The 18792-nt window shown below is 38.3% G+C and overlaps 1 protein-coding gene across 1 annotated transcript in view; it reads left to right on the forward strand.

Annotated features, from left to right (window-relative positions):
* PEAK1 (pseudopodium enriched atypical kinase 1) overlaps positions 1–18440 on the forward strand; it is a 62457-nt gene extending 44017 nt beyond the window's left edge. The window contains exons 5-6 of the mRNA XM_082489066.1: positions 8576–9324; positions 17250–18440. Coding sequence (XP_082345192.1) covers positions 8576–9324; positions 17250–18407 — 1907 coding nt within the window. The 3' untranslated portion in view covers positions 18408–18440. The remainder of the gene's footprint in view (positions 1–8575; positions 9325–17249) is intronic.
* Positions 18441–18792: the final 352 nt, after the last annotated feature.

Raw genomic sequence — 18792 nt, forward strand, 5'->3', positions numbered from 1 at the left:
TGTTGCTTTTTTTTGCTTAAATGTTAATTAGTTGCAAACTTGTTAGTGTGTTCTGCTATTAAAACATTAATTAGGTATTGTTTATAAAGCATAAAGAAGAAAAATATCCTGCCTAAGAGTGATACTAATCACAGAATGCTCAGGGTTGGAAGGGACCTCTGGAGATCATCCAGTCCAACCCCCCTGCCTGCAGCAGGTTGCACAGGACTGTGTCCAGGCGGGTTTTGAATGTCTCCAGAGTTGGAGACTCTACAACCTCTCTGGGCAAATATCTACCAAGAAATTGTAACTTCAAGGTCGAAAACTAAAATTTATATGTTTATGGTGAATTATTCAAAGATCTAATTAATTCTTTTCAATTCATTGAGATATACATATATAGCTGTATCTATGTATTTTCTGTATTTAGGACACAGCTACATTAGAGATAGAATCCAGGCAGTAGACCTAGCTACATCAAAAGTATTTATAGCACAGTTAGCCTGTGTTCCTACCTAGACTTACATATGAAAGGATCAAGCTTAAGGTATCATTTATTGTATGAAGTATCACTTATTCCTCATGGTGAGATTGCTATTTTTTAGACAGAGTGCTCATACAGTCCAGAGATTACTTGCATTTCATAGCCAAAGTAACGATATGGTGAATTTTCTGCTTAAATCTTGACTCAATTTAGCTCAATTTTCTTATGAAAGATTTTACACCTGATGGCAACTGCTTCATTGTACAGAGTCAGATGTGCTGCTGTTCATAGATCTCTGTCATTCCCACAGCATCTCACAAACTGGGAGTAGTAAACTCATAGGAAATGTAATAAAATACCATTAAACACGAGGTTGCCTAGAGAAGTTGCAGTTTCCATCTGTGGAGATACACAAAACCTGACTGGATGTGGTCCCGGACAACCTGCTCCAGCTGACCCTGCCTGAGCAGGGAATGTTGGCCTTGACCATCTCAAGAGGTCCCTTCCAACTTAAATGCTTCTGTCATTCCGTGATCACGTCCATCAGTCCTCATTTTTGTCAGTGTTGTTCCTGTGTGTGAACGCTCCTTCATAAAACCATCTAAAACTGAACCCCTTAGGATTTTATTCAAAATCTTCTCATCCTCGGGTCACTTTCAGATTCGCTGACACCAAAGTAAATTTTAGGTATGAAAGAGTTAAATTAACTTTTAGGCTTGACTTGGTCTGGCTTGGCAAGCCTGCTGCTTGTTGTTAAAAGCAATGCTACCCTAAATGGCACTGAGTTCTCTGGCTGCCGTTCAAACTTTTTTCTGGTTTAATCAAGCAACCTCACTTTCCAATTCAGATAGGTATCAAGAGATTACTAGGTAGGGATATAGAATAATTCCTCCTTGTTTTCACATCCTACATCACCTAAGCAGAAAAATCATATATGTTGTAGAATTAACAAACACTGGCATGTATAACTGAAAGAAAGGATAATACGAGAAGTTACATCACATTTGACTCTTGCTTCAACTGCAATTGTTTCTAAGTCACCTTTTTATAGCTACATACTACGGTTTGTAGTTTGTAAAATATATCATGCAAGGATCTCAATTTGCAGCATAATGCATAATATTCACTTTCTAAACACTAATCTTATTCATAATTCTGGGTTTTTTTTATTGAAAAGCAAATAATATGTTGTTACTTTGTTAAATGTCTAATCTTCAGTTGTGATGTCACATGAAATTTTATGAACAGAAATAATGGCAAGCTTTGGTAAATTTTCATCTGCCATCAGGTAGTAGTTTATTTCAGGTACTGCCCTCAAGTATATTCAGTTTTGGCCTTCCCCTGCTCCCACAGGAGTTGTCTCATCATCAGTTTACAGTCCTGCCTGCAAAAACTGCAATTGTGCCAGCAATTATTTGTCAGGAAACAAATTGAAGATGCAAAATTTGAGAATAGCTCGTGTATAAAATATGGGCCATATTTGTAACTTCATTGAACATGTAAAATCATACATCTAGGAATTTAAAAAAAAAAAATGCAGGGGAGCCTTACAAGATTTTCTCTTCTGAAAATCAGATACAACATAAAGACTTGGGGCTTTTAGGAAACATGAGCAGATGATGATAGGATAAAAGAGCCCAATGTGTTCCTGGGGGTATAAACAGGAGGAAACTTCAATAGGAGTAGAGGTTATGTGTATGTCATTTTTATCCTGCAACTGCCATGGTCACAGTCAAGCCCTGGTGCCAACAGTTTAAAAAGAACATTTAAAAAAACTTGTACAGACTCTAAAGAAATGCTTGGAAAATGCCTATTATTGAGTCTGGCTTGATCACGGTGTGGATACTCATGTGGTGTGCAGAACTACGATGAGGGATACCTTTGGTATCAACAATCAACAGTTTTAACCAAATCCAGTGGCTGCCACTTGAATCTGGATGCAGAAACAAGTGTTCAAATGTGTAAGTTAGGGCCTGGATGTTTCTTTTTTAAGGTGTGCCCTTATTCTAACAGAAGTTAATTCAGCAAAGCCCTATGGCTTATGTGGAAGACAATAGAGACTAGATGATTAAAATCCTTTCCTTTACAAATCTTTAAATTTTTCTATCTTTGTCTGAATTTGTTGGAGAAATTGACTGAACTAAATTTGCGTTGCTGTAAGTAGATTAAGATATTCTCAATGTACTCAGGATAGTATTTATATCATTTAAAAAATAATAGGTTATTTTGTTATCAGGTATTTTTCTGCTTACACCTAAGCAAAAGGTGAAAAAAGGAGGCTAAGTTTCTAGGGTTTATGATTGCTGACATTGGAAAAAATTCCCAAATCGCAGTACCTGCCACGGAGTATATTGCCTCAGTCAGTAAGTTAGACCAGGGCAGTTGCTTTAGCCAGGATATGAATAAGGTAATTAAATCATTGTTGACTAAAACTGACAGTTCAGTGACAGACAGTGATTATAGTATCAGTCTGATGCGTTTTGTACTAATATATAATTAGTACAGGTAGTATCTTTAACATGGTGTAAAGGAGGGCAGGCAGCAAGACCTGACAAGTCACCGAGGCAGACAAGCTCTTGCATTTGAAGTTCTTATTTATCTAGTAACTGCAGCCCATCTTACTATAGTTCTGTGCACAGTCTCAAACTATAGGTAAGAAACTGAAGATGCATCATGAATGTTACTTAACAAATGTTAGCTTTCCTTTACGTTATATATATTATCATTCTGGTAAGATTTTTTTATGTATTAAACGTTCTCTTTATTTTATCTATTTAATCTATTTATGTTCCTGTAAGTCTGTGTACTGAATAATTTTATAGAATAGTGTTGCACACCTACTGCATTTGTTGGAATTGGTGCTGTGAAGCATGCTGGTTGCATTTGCAGTGGCTGAAAGCTATTTCTACGGACTTGTGGGGTTTTTGATGGTTTGGTTATTTTTATCAGTCAGGGTAAGAATGTATTATGGCACAATGGATTTTGTACTGGTATTAAAGATCAGTATAACTGATCTGCTACTTATACAGAGAAATCTTTTCCAGGCTCTATATTACAATAAAAATGCATATTGCAAAGAATGATCAATATCCAAATATAAGGGGGGTAAAAAGTACTAGGACAAGGGTAGAAAAGGGGAATTTGTACAGTGGAGGTGGCCAACCTGTGGATTTTACTTAGTAAATGCTTTAATCAGCCTTTATAAATGAACTTTGTAACATGAAATGGGATGTACTGACATGAGAATTATTGGGACATCTGACTCCATTCCTGGCTGTGGGGAGAAACAGGTCAGCAGAGGCTGCCAAAGCCAATGCTGTTGGACCGCTCCAGGATCCAGCTGTGTGATCAGCCCAGCACTGTCTTACAGTGGGTTTCCTGCAGATACATAAGAGCCACTCAAAACTCCTCTTTCTTGCTGGTCTCCACTGTAGAGAGTGCACAGTTTTGATTTGAATTCTGTTGGGGTTTTGGTAGATGCGGTCTTGGAAGATTGGTTACCCATGTTGTACATACATGATTATTAATTTTTGCTGTTCTTGGCAATGAAAAACATGGTTTTCTATCAAACTGATGTGATGAGTTGTAGAATAGCAGAGGTGAGAGTAATTTTCGCCATTTTAGCCCTCTGGGTCCTGTTCATTCATCTAAATCCCTGCACTAGTGGATTAGGGATTAAGGAGTACTATAGTGGTCACTAAAACTGAGAACAGAGTTAATGATCATGGCAATAGCCTAGTTACTACTGTGAATACTAGAGTATTTTTTTTCAGCTCCATTTTCTCATTCATGTATTCCCACAAGGGATGTTATCCTTGGATGAGAGATGGTAATGGCATATAATCAGAAAAACATGTTCAAGAGTAAAGGAGAATGTACTATAGATTACCATGTCAAGAGTAAAATGAGTTTGGAGAAAGTACAGAAGCAGCCTGATGTCATTTGTGTACTGGACTAACATTATGTATTATAGGGCAATATTGTAGAGTTATGTATTGTAGGGTAATATACGTCTCAGGAATAGTTCCGTTCAGGGAAGGATGGAAGCATGCAGCATGTCACCCACTTGACTTGCCTATTTCACCATTAGTTGTTTTCCCAATTAAAGAAGCATTTTCCTTCACAGTTCTGAAATTTCTTGGCAATGTATACTGCTGATCTGGTCTAAGCAAAAAAGAAAGATACACAGACTATCAAGAAATCTAAAAAATAATTATGCATGTCATTATTCTATGAAAAACATGCTTATGGAATATAAATTTGAATTAAACCTGAGCTCAGTGTGTCAGATTTGATAGTTTCATGAATTAACATAAACAGGTTGCAATGCAGTCTGATGATAAATTAGTTACCTGGAAAAATAAAATTTAATTATTTTTTTTTTACAGCTGATTTAGAGTTTCAGACCCCTGCATGGTGTCTAGATTACCTAAGTATTAATATTTAAATAGTGTAGTGAGATTCTGTAATGAAGAATGTTAGTGAACTGTAGAATTACTTAAAGCTCTCTAGAAAGCTGCTGTCTATAAAGAGTTAATTTTTTTTACATCTTTGAACAGTCTGAAAGCCACTTCAAAGATCTCTAAGTGGTAGCCTAGTATTGTGCCTGTTCCTCCTTTTCATTTGCCCCCCCAAGAGTGTAGCTCAGGCTGAACCTTATAATGTTGGAGAGTCTGTGCAGTAGGTAAGCAAATGATGGGTTTTAAGCATGCAAGGGGAGAAGGAAATGATGGGTAAGAAAAAGAAGCAAATGCTCTGCCAGTGCTCCTGTGCAAAAGAACACTCTTGTGTCTTTGATGGGGACAAAATTTAAGACAACTCTTTTCTTGCTAGACAATGAATTTTAAAAAATGTGGGACATGCAGTATCACACCATGCTTGGGGAAAGCTGTGCTGGAAAGACTGGCCCAATGGGCATGAAAGAAATGTACTCAGCATAAAACCAGTCCAGATATGAAGCTTTTCAAACGCGTAATAGAGATGGATAGATTTTAATATGGAAAATTTGTTTTTGCGGGGAGAAACGATACTATAACATGACATTTTACAAACTCATTTTCCTCAGCTGAGAATACCTGAAAAAGTAACTACATAATGACTTGTACATGCAGTTCTCCAGATCCTGCCGCTCCCACCAGACATCTGTAAAGACAACTTCTAGTTATGAAACCTTCTTCGATTATGTTTTGATGTCATGGTTCCAATAGCTATGCAAAAGCAATAACTAGCAAAAGTCACTGGTTGCAGTCGCAACACACTTCTGTATGAATGGCTTGTGGAGGACAGGGCCATTAAAGCAGACAGAAAGTAAGAGAAAGAAGAAACACTGTTATAAATCTGACCTTTCTTGGAGAGGGCTTCTCCTGCTACTGCTTGAGATGTCCATCTAGCTCCAATTTGTTTTCTTGCTGTTTCCCTCTAGCATCTGTGCAGTCCTTGTATTAGCAAGTCACACAAGCAATGCATATTTAGGAAACTGCCTCTTGAAATAGTAGCCTTTCTCAAAACCTTAGCACTTAGGCTATTTTAGTGTAATGGGGAAGAGGGTAAGAATGAGAAAATAGGCAAGTGATCTTTAACACAGAATGTTGCTAGGGGGAGAAGTACATAGGTCACAGATTTTGTAAGAGTAAGCAATTGTGGAAGAGGACACATGTTTGGATGAGTAAGAAAATTGGATATGAAGTAGAAATGAACTTTTCTCAGAATTAAGCATAAGACTGGTATTTGGATGTGTGTGTCTGGCATGCAGACATCAGTTCAGCTTTTGACTCTGAAACATGCCACTCTTCATCTCTGCAAAAGGTGCCTTTCTGACAGAGTTCCTGTACTGCTCAACTGGCACCACTGTTTTACGCTGCAGCATATAAAAAGGTGAGAGGAAGAGCTGCTAGTGTAGAGCACGCTCACTGCAATACCAAGATCAGAAAGGAGCAGTAGAGGGTCCCCTGAGTGTTAAATTTTTTTAAGCAACCTCAGCAATGATTTGAGAGATTCTCCAATGTTTCTAGCCTTTGAACATTTTTATTTTGTGGGAGCTAAAAAGTGATGACCTGGGGGAGTAGTCCTATTCAGTCTTCCCTGACGATCAGGCATGTACAAAGCTAACAGAATTTCCTGCTCAAAATTCAGTTTTTTAAACATTGGAATATCCAGGCTTATCATAAAATTCATAAGGCCCTTCTGAGGGTTTCTTGAGCTTAAACAAAAGATAGAGATATAGCTTTCACGGGGGAGGTCATCTCCTTGGAACGATTGAAAACAGAATGATTGTTAAGAATTCAAGAGCCCAGGCTATTCTGTTTGTGGATACATAGAAAAATACAGTCCTCTCTGATCTTCTGAAATCAGGAAGTCCTCTTCAGCATTCTAACCCAGCATTCTAAGTTTTTGTGCATCCTGGCCAAGAGGATTATTCATAAAATTATTCATATTCATAAAATTATTCATTATTCATAAAAACTGTAACAACATATCTTAAAGTGTAAAGGAAGCTATGTTTTTTCTTTTCATAGACTGCAAAGTCATTTATTATTAATTACGGACAAAAATTATGTAATTTAAATCTGAATCTGTAATCCCCCCAGTTTGGTTGAGCGTTCCAGTTCAGTCCTCTCTTGACAAGGATTCAGCACATATTACAAATAGTCAAATAGTCGTAGTGTCTTTCTACTTGCTGTTCTCTTATTAGAAAAGATGCTCAGGTGCAGTTACACAGAGCATCCATTTCATGTCTGCTGTGTTGCAACTGTGAAAATTGCCTTACCTTACCATGGTAGTCAATGAACCTCACAGGAGTAGTAGAAAACTTATAAAATAATTTCTCTGAAAATAGCAGTTGATATATTAAGAGTGGAAAAATCTCATTTTGATACGTGTAACAACGTTTAATCGTCCCAGAGCAGTGAGTTGGTCATTTGGATTGTCTGTTTATTGTTTTTTATTCTCTCCTATATTATCATCGTTTATATTTATTCTTTATTTCCAAGGACTCTGGCAGTTATAAAACATATATAACCTTCTCTCTAAATATAAAACATATATAACCTCCTCCCTAAAAGCCATCCAAAACACATGACAGGAAGTTTATTTTCCCTAGAAGCACGCAAATGTTTGAAACAAATCTGTCAGTGGAAATCCCGTGCTTTCGTGTTTAACCTGCCACTTAGAATCTCTTGACTGAATCTAGGTCAGATTAACTTAATATTGCCAACAAAGGTACCCATGGCAAGTGAGTTAAGGGAAATCTATTAGAGAAAGTTATGGTTAGGGGGGAGACGATGTGAGTTTTAAATTGTAGGGTAAAAAATATTTCTGTTTTTGTAATCTCAAAATATGATCCTACTCTTGTTGAAAGTGGCAATACACTTGTCAACTTGAGTGAAAGTACGCTTAACCTCCTTGTTTTCACCTGTGAACCTGCTAGGGGAATCCTGGCTTTCTGATGTGACCACTGAAGTATCTAAATTACATTATTTGTGTCTGAAGTTTTCTGGTTTACATTCTGAAATAATGCTTTCAGCTTCTTTAGCCCATTTCAAACCCAAGTGCCCCCAAGTGCTTTATAGACTACCATGAGGATGTATTAAAAAAAATCACCTCGCCCGCCAGAGAAATGCACCTCTCAAAGAAATAGTACACAAAGCCACTTAGCAGCATCCACTCATAGTTTTAGCACATTTGAATAGAAAGTGAAAAATAATATTGTAGTCAACTGACTGCAAAAGGATTTACTGGAGGCGGGGTATAATTACTGGAATTTGGCCATAGTGTCAAAACTGACGTTTGGTTTTTGCTTGCACTGTTTGTTATTAATCCCATGTGAGGTTAAATGCCAGCATTGCTAGCGCTGAAACTGATTTTAATATATAGGTCAAGGTCAAACAAAGACTGGCTGTATGTGACAGTATATGTGATGCTCATTTGGTCATTTTGCTTTCTGATGAGTTCTTTTTTTTAGATACGTATTTAGGTTTTCTTTAAATATCAAGAGGGTCCTAGTTACCTTTTTTTTTTTTTTCTCTTGCCTTGAACTTCCTTGCAGAGTGAAAATATGAGCAGCAGATGCAAAGTATTTTAATTTTCTATTACTATTATGTTCTTATTACACAGGACAGTCTAGAGCAGCCATGATACCTCCGAAACAGCCAAGGCAACCCAAGGGAGCTTTGGATGATGCCATTGCCTTCGGAGGACTAGTAGATCAGGAGACAATGATCAACTTACAGCCAACACCACCTCCACTGCCAAAGAAAACAATTTTGAGAGCTAACACAGAGCCGACTCCCAGAGATCTCCAGAAGCAGGCTCTGGAGAACAACTTGTGCATTATGGCCAATCCCACCTATGACATTGACACCAACTGGGAAGCAAGCAGCGCCTGCTCTTCAGTCAGCCTGGAGCTCAAGGTACTGGACAATGAGTCAGGGGATTCCTTGGACAGGCCTACAGAAAAACTAAGGGCAACCACCTCAGCAACTAACAGTGTTTCCAGCCTAACCACTATCAGTATTAAGGACCGGTGTTCCAATAGCATGGAGTCTCTAACAGGGAGACGCATCTCGCAGACTAAGCAGGGCAAAGGTGTCCAGAAGCCACAAAGGCAAGCACTTTATCGAGGAATTGAAAACCGAGAAGAGGTGGTAGGTAAAATCCGAAGCCTTCACGCTGATTCACTGAAGAAGCTGGCACTTAAATGTGAAGACTTGTTCATGGCCGGGCAAAAAGACCAGTTGCGCTTCGGGGTGGACAGCTGGTCGGATTTCAGGCTAACCAGTGACAAGCCATGCTGCGAGGCAGGGGATGCAGTTTACTACCCAGCTTCTTATGCAAAAGATCCTCTCAACAATTACGCAGTCAAGGTAAGAGGGGCCTGAAAACCGGTAACCCTAGACATCAGTGAAAAAATGTAACAGCAATAACTATAATCTGCAACACACCCAGTAGTGACAGGTCCTACAAATGTAAGTGCAGCAGCACTGTGTGAAAAGTAAGATTCCCAAGATAAAGGCTCTTCCTTCTATCAAGAACCTCATGTGGCACTGGTATCTGCTGTTTAAGTTTCGTCTGGTTTTACTGCAGCTCTGAAATTATTAAAAGAACTCAGTCTATACTGTGGTCATTGCTTAATGAAATACTGAAGAAAAAGATGTATTATTTTAACATGTGTCGGCAGTTTTTTGGAAACTTGCGATAACAAAATCCTTAGGTTCATCTGCATGCAGATGATATTAAATCATTGCTCTTAGTTAGGAAAGATTTCAAAGTTTTCCATGTTCAGTGCCATGTAATTGTAAGTGTAAATTCTAGGATAATATATCTTTATGTTCCCATACAAAATCTTATATTTTCACCAGCATTCATTACCAGCCTTTCAAAACTCTGTCTAGCCATCCCTGTTGCCTTATGAGCTATACTAAAAAAAAAAGTTTAACTTGTTAGTGTTTGTTTTGTGGCCTTTTACTAAACAATTGATTTGTGTCTAGATTATTCTCTGGCTAACACATAAAAGAAATAAGATTTACTAGATTTACTGCTAATACATTAATGAATAGTTGACAGCTATCTCACTAGATGTTACTTTACAGACTTTTATATAGGTGATTCTTTCTGAGTGCTGTATCTCTACAGTTCTCAATGCTTTTCTGGTAGGATGATAGTGAGAAAGACAGCTGAGACTCATAGCTCTGTCAGGCTTCCTGTGCGACCTTGAGCAAATCATTGAACTTCTGACTCCTCCTTGTTTAAACAGATAAAACATTTATTACCAAACACAGGCATATGAGGCCTAATCAATTATTCCTTATAGAGCATGTTGACTTTCTCAGAAGGGTGGTGCTTTACAGTAACAAAATGTTGTTGCCACTCCTGCATGATTGTTTACAAGAAAGATATGAAAAAATAAAAAGTAGATTTCCCCTCTTTGTTGTTTTCTTTTTGAAAATAACCAGTTCTCATTCCTCCTGTCGTTATTCCTAATCCTCCAAGGTAAGATTGATGCAACTGATATGTTCGTCTGTATCTTGAAAAGGCATCTTTTTAAGGCAGATTTGTGGGCATAAGCATTTATATTTCTTTAGTTATCAAGGACCTCTTTTTGAAAAGATGTGAAATGAAATATGGATGTCTTGTGGATGCCACATCCAGTGGTACAAAACAGCCAAGAACCAAACCATGAATATATCTGGCAATCTACTCTGGTTGCAAAATCAACAGTCTGGCGTTACACAGTTTGAGGCTTTTTGGTTTTTAATACAATGATGCAAAAACGGTTGCTTATAGGACCCAAAGTGGTATTTTTCTATATAGGTAGATTTGGGTTATCACTAACGTCATTCCTATTTGCACAGTATGGATGTGGCCTTAAACTATTCCCTGACAGGCAAGACCTATTGTAGGTGTTTTCTTACCTACTGTCCTCCTAAATAGGTTTCTCTTGTACAAAGCCAGTGAGAAGAAAGAACAGCAATGTAGCATGGTCAAATACGTACTATTTTTTTTCTCTCATAATTCAGATGTCTTAAAAGTAGTTCTCAGAGTAACAAAAGTTATTGCAGTGTAGTAGGTGTGATGGTCTCGAGAGTGAGTAAAGTATCCACAAAATTCTTGAGCTGGAGGTCACAATGAGCTGTTGTGCTGTTACAATGAGAGAAAAAGTTACTCTTGAAAATACCCTCCCTAGCACTTAATGTCCTATAGGAACATACTCTCACTACACATATTTTCTGATTTCTTTATAAGCCAAGCTGGACCAGCACACAGGACTACTACTGTCTTTTCATTTTCTCTTTCACATATCTACTTTAAGTATTACACTTTCAGTTAAGTTGGGTTCTCTTCAGTTGTGTGTTTCTTTGGTGCATATTTTTATTACTGCATCTTCATGCTAATATGTTGAATTATATAGCATTGTTTAACTTGTGATTACTGGATTTCTTTCCCCCTAAAATCATTTATAGTAAATTTCAACTTTAACATCTGCCCCAAGCTGATTTTTTGACTTACAAGTCATCAGTCCAGGATCCGATTTGTACAAAGTCTTGTAACAACAGATTGCTCTTACATTATGCAGAGATTTGGGGAATTTAGCTTTAACAAATATGCCAGTTTTACTATCGTGAGTATTTTTTGTGTAAGCCAAATTACATAATCATCTACTTCCAACAAATAAGCTATGTATTTCTCCCATTTAAAATCCCTTGTCCCCAAAACAGGATGGCAAAAAAAGTGAGATTAGAATTACTGGTGTGCTTAGTGAATCCAAAATATAGTCTTTCTGTTATTTTTGATCAAGTCTTAGAAATACACTTTGAAAGTGTATATGGAGCATATATGTCCAAATTTTCGGACAGTGTAAATCTATGTAGCTCTTGAGTTTTGTAGAACTACCCAAGCAACAGTGGCTAACAATTCAGATGCTTCCCAAGTTCTAGGATTTTAATTAGGTCAGAGAAAAAATGTGATAATGGAATTTTTTAATTATTCTCTCTGTAGAAAACAAGAGATCGCCCCCAAACAGTGTTAAGAGTCCTAAGGCATAACTCAAAATTACGTTTTAATATTATATGTCCAAAAGAAGAATTACAAAAGCACTGTTAAAAATTAAGCTTTAACCATTTCACTACTGCTGAATTAAATTTAGAAGAACGAATGTTTTGTGCAGATGAATGTACCAGTGCACCTTTACATACTGGTGGTATTACCAACAAAAGATGATCTGATAAATTTGGTGGAGAACGAGCAAAACTTGTTCTGTTGGTGTGGATATTAGAAGAAACATTGTTTATCGGGGTGTGTTGTTTCAAAGCATTGTATTATCCTTGTTGCTTCACTCTCACCTAATCTCCTAGTAAACATCCTGTGCAAAAAAGTTGCAGGAAGACATGTGGAAATTATCTTGACTGAAACATTATAAATAAAAACAATAAATAAGGCATGATCGGAAAACTACTTTTCCAAATGGAAAAAATAGAAGTTCCCTTACAAGAAAGTTTTGCATAAAATTCCAGTCCCCAAGGTATTTTTCCTTTGCTAACTGCAGTACCATCTTCTAAGTAGTTGGTACATCTGGGACAATATGGATAAACATTTCCCTGAAACCACAGTCTTATAAGTAATTCCAAATATGTAGTGGAAAGGTTACACTAAAGTAAAAGCAGCAGAGAGCACCACCTTTTTGTACAAAGTGGACTGGATGAGTATCCCTGTACAGACCAAATAAGGCAGTGATATGACAGGGATCTTTTTTATGACTCAGAATGAATAATACTTAGACAAGAATAATTACTGTGTCAGTGACATAAACTACTTCCACTTTCAGTATTAAACTCTCAAGGAAATTACCATACAATATCATAAACGGACACAAAGAAATCATGATTCAGAGTCCACGTGGAACAACACAGGCATAAAAACCCAGGAGGGTTATGGCCTGCAGCACGTGTGTGCTGGCCACAGGCATGTGTTGCAATTCAGTTCAGGTAGGATGACAGGAATTGCAAAGGTGCAAACAGCTCAAAAGGAGCAGTTAGATTTTATTGCTTTGATTGCTACAGGGCAATCTTCTAGCAGTAAAACCTTAGGAGTTCTGATAAGGTTCCTGTCCCAAGTATAAAGTAGAGCAATGCCAAAGTAAGCAGTGTTAGCCTGAATTACAGTTTCCTAGTTGCAGCTGACAATTATTTTCTAGTTATGTTTAGTTTGTCACAGTATGCTAAGGTATTTTTTTGGTAATTCAGTTTCCTAGTGGAGCTTCTTGGCAGAAGTGTTATTAAAGGTCATCCCAGAACATCATGCTTCAGATCAAAATAAAGCTGTGTATGTACGTTAAACTTTTAGCCCATTCAGAGTTCAGTCACAGCAGCATAGAATTCTGTATTTTGGCACATTGGTAGAAAGTCAAAGCTTTATTCCAAGGCCAGATCAAGAAAATGAGGTCAATCAGAGATCAAACTGGCCTCCTTGGAAAACAAGGTTGTGCCAAGAACAAGCTATCAATTTGGGATTAGCAAGCTTTCATTCTACGTGAATTTCATTTGCAGTTGTCCCTCTGTGCAGTACAACAAAGTAGCACAGATGGTGCAGTCTTTGTGATCTTCTGTGTTTCTCATTTTCAGGACTTGTAAATTCATTTCCCACAATATTCATCTTACTTTAAGTTCAATGACGCCCTGTAAAATGCATAGGACAGAGTGGAAATGAGATTCCCTGCTGGTAAAGTGGAAGTCAGCTGATGGCACAGTAGGCTACTGGACCCATAAAAGAAAAATAAAAGCTAATGCAGAACAGTTTTTAGAAGCTCTGAAACATTAAAATCTTGCTTCTTTGGGACGGGTGGGGCATTGAAACGGCAGGATATAAAGAACCCTGTCCTGTCCCTATGTATAGATGTAATGGAAGTTTAGTTCATATGGATGCACTACAGAAAATATACATTATGACAGTGCATTCCAGTGAAAAGGACGATGGAAACTTTCCGTTCCTTCCTACTCATATCTCTCCTTTTTTCTCATTGCGTTCTTGCATCATATGGAAGGGCTTTTTACCAACATTGCTTCATGTTTTGAACAGCCAGCTCTTTATCAGCTTTAGAAATAAGGCTTGCCAAGACCTTATCAACACCTTCCTTTCAGCTATTATCACATACCAGATCTTCATAGCTCAGCTCATTGTGTTTCATTAAAGCAAATGGTAAATGACTGATTGATCCTACTTTCTGTTGGTGTTTTAGTCAAAGTATTTTCACCTTTTTCTTTTCCTGTGTCCAAAAATAAGAATTCAACATCCTATATATGTAAAAGGCAACAAAATTTCCATATTTTTTTAGGGTAGATGACTGGAACAGACAAAAGCTTTAAGAATCGTGCAAAGAAAACTGGGGCCATATATTTACTCACAGTTTTGACATAGCATTAACTGTCACAAACAGAAAAGAAGCTCTGTAACCACTCCTTTCATCACAAGCAGTATAAAACACTTCCTAATGAGGCCATCAAATTTCACAATTTGTTTCCTAAATATTTTTAAACGTAGAGTTTGGATGCATAACTTACTATAACTCAAACCATTTTGAAAATTTTGAGTCTTGGTCAGTTAGATGATAGTTTTAGGTGATAATAGAGTTATTCCAATACAAAATGCTAGGGTGCGCATCATAAGTATTAAACACTAGCATTCACTACTCTGTTGCAACATGGTAATATAAAATTGAGTTCTGAGTAGAAGCTGCAACTCAGAAAATGATAAAACAGTACAAGAAATTTGTCAGTAAATTTGCATTCTATAAACTGTCTTTGAACAGATCAATAAGAAAACTTTGTCTCAACTGCTTTCAGTACATTTTCCCCATTCTAATAAGATATTGGTAAATCAGAATCTGAACTCTGCAACCTAAAACCCCAGGACTTCTCTGGACTCATGCAGCTGTATTTCACAGCAAGTCTGAAGAGTAGCCAGATGCTCACAGGAACATCAGATTCCTGCAGGTCTGTGCTTTAGAAACTGTTTTATGAATTCAGACAGAATTCAGATTTGTCCTCATACTCCAGTTTTTGTGTGCTGCTTCTAGTCAGCCTAGCATTCCATTCCCCTTGTCATTTACAAAGTATCTAGTGTACAAATTTTAGTGTTTGTATAGTCAGCAATTTAATCAGCCTTAAATAACCTAGCTGCCTCTTCCACTTCTCACTTCATGTTGTTTGTAAACAAAAAGCAAGCAGCAGAAAATACATCTCTAATCATGTCTCAGCTCTCTTGTCTTTGTAGATATTGCATGCATGTTCATGGACCCAGATACTTCCCTGTATTAAAACAAGAGAAGTAAAAGTGTCCAAAAGCCATTGGGCATTTGGGCATTGGGCATTTGTGGCATTAGAGACTTGTTTTTTTATTGGTTATGTTCTTTAACTGCAGAATAAGGGTGTACAACTTCTCATTGATGCAGTATTGATTTGCAGATTTTAGTATTGATTTCACTCATAATACTATTTAGTCTTTAATTTCTGTTTTGTTGATATAAAGCAAGGAGTCTGAAACAAAACCTCCTATTTTATAAGAACTGACATTGGGGAAAGTTTAGCTCTGCTATGGATTCAGACTTTAGAGTGGACACTACTACGAAGGTTTTTATGAACCACAGTAACAATGGAGTTAATAATGTGACTTGTTCACACTGGAAGGTGTTACAAGGATAGAATCATAGAACGGTTTAGGTTGGAAGTGACCTTAAAGATCATCTAGTTCTAACCCCCCCTGCCATGGGCAGGGACAAAATGTCATTACATATAAAGCTCTGTTCTGCTTGATGCCAGAGAGGTCTTAACTGGGATACAGTATTCATTATAGGGTACCGCTCTTCAGAAAGTTGTAATAAATCGGGAGAAACCAGAAAAAAAGCAACAAGAATCAGAGGATTAGGAGCAAAGATAGGAATGAGAGCTGGTTATTTTCAAAAAGAAAACAATGAAGAGGGGAAATTTACATTTTCCCAAGAGTAAAAGTGTAACATTAAAGGATGGGAATCAGTAATTTTTCATGTCAGCTAGAAGAAGGGCTATCAGTTCAATTTGAAGTAACAGATTTAGGATTGAATAGCAGGAAGAAAGAGAAAGGAGAAGACAGAGGAGGACGACTCTCTTACGGGGTGCTTTTAGTAGGTTGGAAAGGCATTTCTTAGGAATGGCAACATACAGATCAGATCTGCCTTGCAGGCCAATTCTGCCAGCTCAGAGGAAAAGGGAACGGGTGCAAAGGCAGCGTACTCTGCCCTAAAGGCTGAACGTCTTTTGGAGCAGATGTGCATGGCCAGTCATTTCTAAATTAGAAGGAAGCATTACCACATCCACAGAGGCCTATGAAAGTGTGCTTTTGTACTATTACAATTCTAGGATTGGCAATATTTTCTAAAATAAGTGAACCAAAGCTGATTTTGAGAGGTGCAAAGGCTATCTTCTATTATTTTAACTGAAATCCCAGTAATAAATTTGAGAGTCCTGAGCCTTGATCAAAGGCAAAGGAATCAAGAAATTAAATACAGCTATATATGGCAAAATAAAAATATATACTTAGGATCTTGACAAATGATTGAGAGCAATTAAGGTATGATGTTCTAACGAGTTTTCATTCATCACCTGAGCAACCATGGTTGCCAACAGCCCCTGCCATGCACACATACACCCCTCACTGCAGACATCATGTGTTAGCTTGACACAGCTGCAGCTAATAGATTTCAGTTTCCAGTTACAGTGGGCAAGGAGCATGCATCCAGTCACTTAATTCAGCTGGCAGTTGGTAACTTGTTATGCCATGCTAACTCAGTCATGTGCAATTGTTTGATCATATCCTGAAATAGTCTATGCATGTTTCTTTGCATCTCCTATTGCTATTGATTATTTTTATCTTGTTCAAGCTTCACACAAAGCTGAGAGAAGAACAAAAAATAAAATTATGTGGATAAACAAGTAACGGTAAAGTAAGCTTCACTGTGCATTTCCCATATATCAGCTGCTGTTCTGACTAAAAGCATAACCTGCGTGATCTGTATTTTCCATTGAATAATATAGACACAGCGATAGCTGCCTGCACATATCGGTCTGCAGTTGCTTACTGTCCAATGGAAACTGTTCATGTGCCTTAAGATGGTCTGCCAAGGTCAGCTCAGTAAAAAATTTTTCAGTGCTTGTGTTTAGGGCTGGACTGTGGATACCCATCAAAAAGGTATATATTTAAAAAAAAAAAAAAAAAAAGGAAGAGTTATGTTATGTCTGTTCTCTTTATTTTCTTCCCCCAGATCTGTAAGAGCAAAGCTAAGGAATCCCAGCAGTATTATCACAGCCTATCTATCCGGCAGAGTCTGGCTATCAATTTTAACATCCAACAGGACTGTGGCCATTTCCTTGCTGAAGTCCCAGTTCGTCTCCTTCCATGGGAGGATCCCGATGCACCAGAGGTGGAAGAAGAAGAGCAGGAAGAAGAGGAGAAAGAGTCTGAGCAAAAGAACAGAGACAGTCCTTCCAGTACAGAGGCTTCACAGAAAGACAGCTCAAACAACCAGGGGACCATCAGCAAGCCACGCAGCCGTGTTGTGGTCATCACACGGGAGGTCCCATACTTAACAGTGGCTGACTTTGTGCGAGAATCTGTGCCCCGCCATGCAAAAAGCCCAGATTTATATGAGAGGCAGGTCTGTCTACTCCTTCTACAGCTGTGTTTGGGCCTGGAGCACCTGAAACCCTATCATATCACACACTGTGATCTGCGGTTAGAGAACCTGCTGCTGGTTCATTCCAGACCAGGAGGCAACCCTCTGAGCTCTGAGACCACAGAGCCCAGTCCCAACACTGCTTGTCCAGCCAGGTTAATAGTGAGCAATTTCTCCCAGGCTAAGCAGAAGAGTCATATGGTGGATCCTGAGGTCCTACGGGATCAGTCCCGCCTGGCTCCAGAAATCATCACTGCAACACAGTACAAAAAGTGTGATGAGTTCCAGACTGGCATCCTCATCTATGAAATGCTGCACTTACCCAATCCCTTTGATGAGAATCCAGAGCTGAAGGAGAAGGAGTATACTCGTGCTGATCTCCCCAAGATCCCTTGCCGTTCCCTCTACTCTCAAGGGCTTCAACAACTTGCCAGCTGTCTGCTGAATCCCAACCCTTCAGAGAGGATCCTGATATCAGAAGCCAAGGGAATCCTTCAGTGTTTGCTTTGGGGTCCACGTGAGGACTTGTTCCATGCTCTAAGTACATCTTCCAACCCTGCCCGGAGAGATGCTGTACTTCAGAACTGGTTGGATATCAAAAGGACGCTGCTGATGATCAAGTTTGCAGAGAAGTCCTTGGACAGGGACTGTGGAGTTATTCTGGAAGACTGGCTTTGTTGTCAGTATCTGGCTTTTGCCACTATAGACTCACTTCATCGCATTGTGAGAATCATGCAGCAGCACTAGTTTGTAGAGCCTGTTGATTTTCGTGAAGCACCCCAACCTCCACCCCAGCCCTCACTCCAGCCTGCCCTAGGGCTCACACTTTGTACAAGTGTTAAAAAATAGCCTAGATATCAAAGCCAGCAACTCTGAGCAAATAGGTTCTAATTGGAGAATTTGCATCCTGTACGCAATATGACAGAAACACAACTTTTTTGCCAGGCCTGTTAGGGATTGATTATATATACGTGACTGCATTTGGATCAGACAGTATGTAACTTGATTAGTATCTGGCTGAAAAGGAGAGCAAACTTTGATACCACTATTTCTACCACCACAGTAAACAAATTGCCCTCCTCTTCTGGATAGTTTCTGTTATTTCCATATGTAGCATTGATTAGTGACTAGC

Source organism: Vanellus vanellus (assembly GCF_965231255.1).
Source record: "Vanellus vanellus genome assembly, chromosome: 11".
In the NCBI taxonomy this organism is placed as follows: Eukaryota; Metazoa; Chordata; class Aves; order Charadriiformes; family Charadriidae; genus Vanellus; species Vanellus vanellus.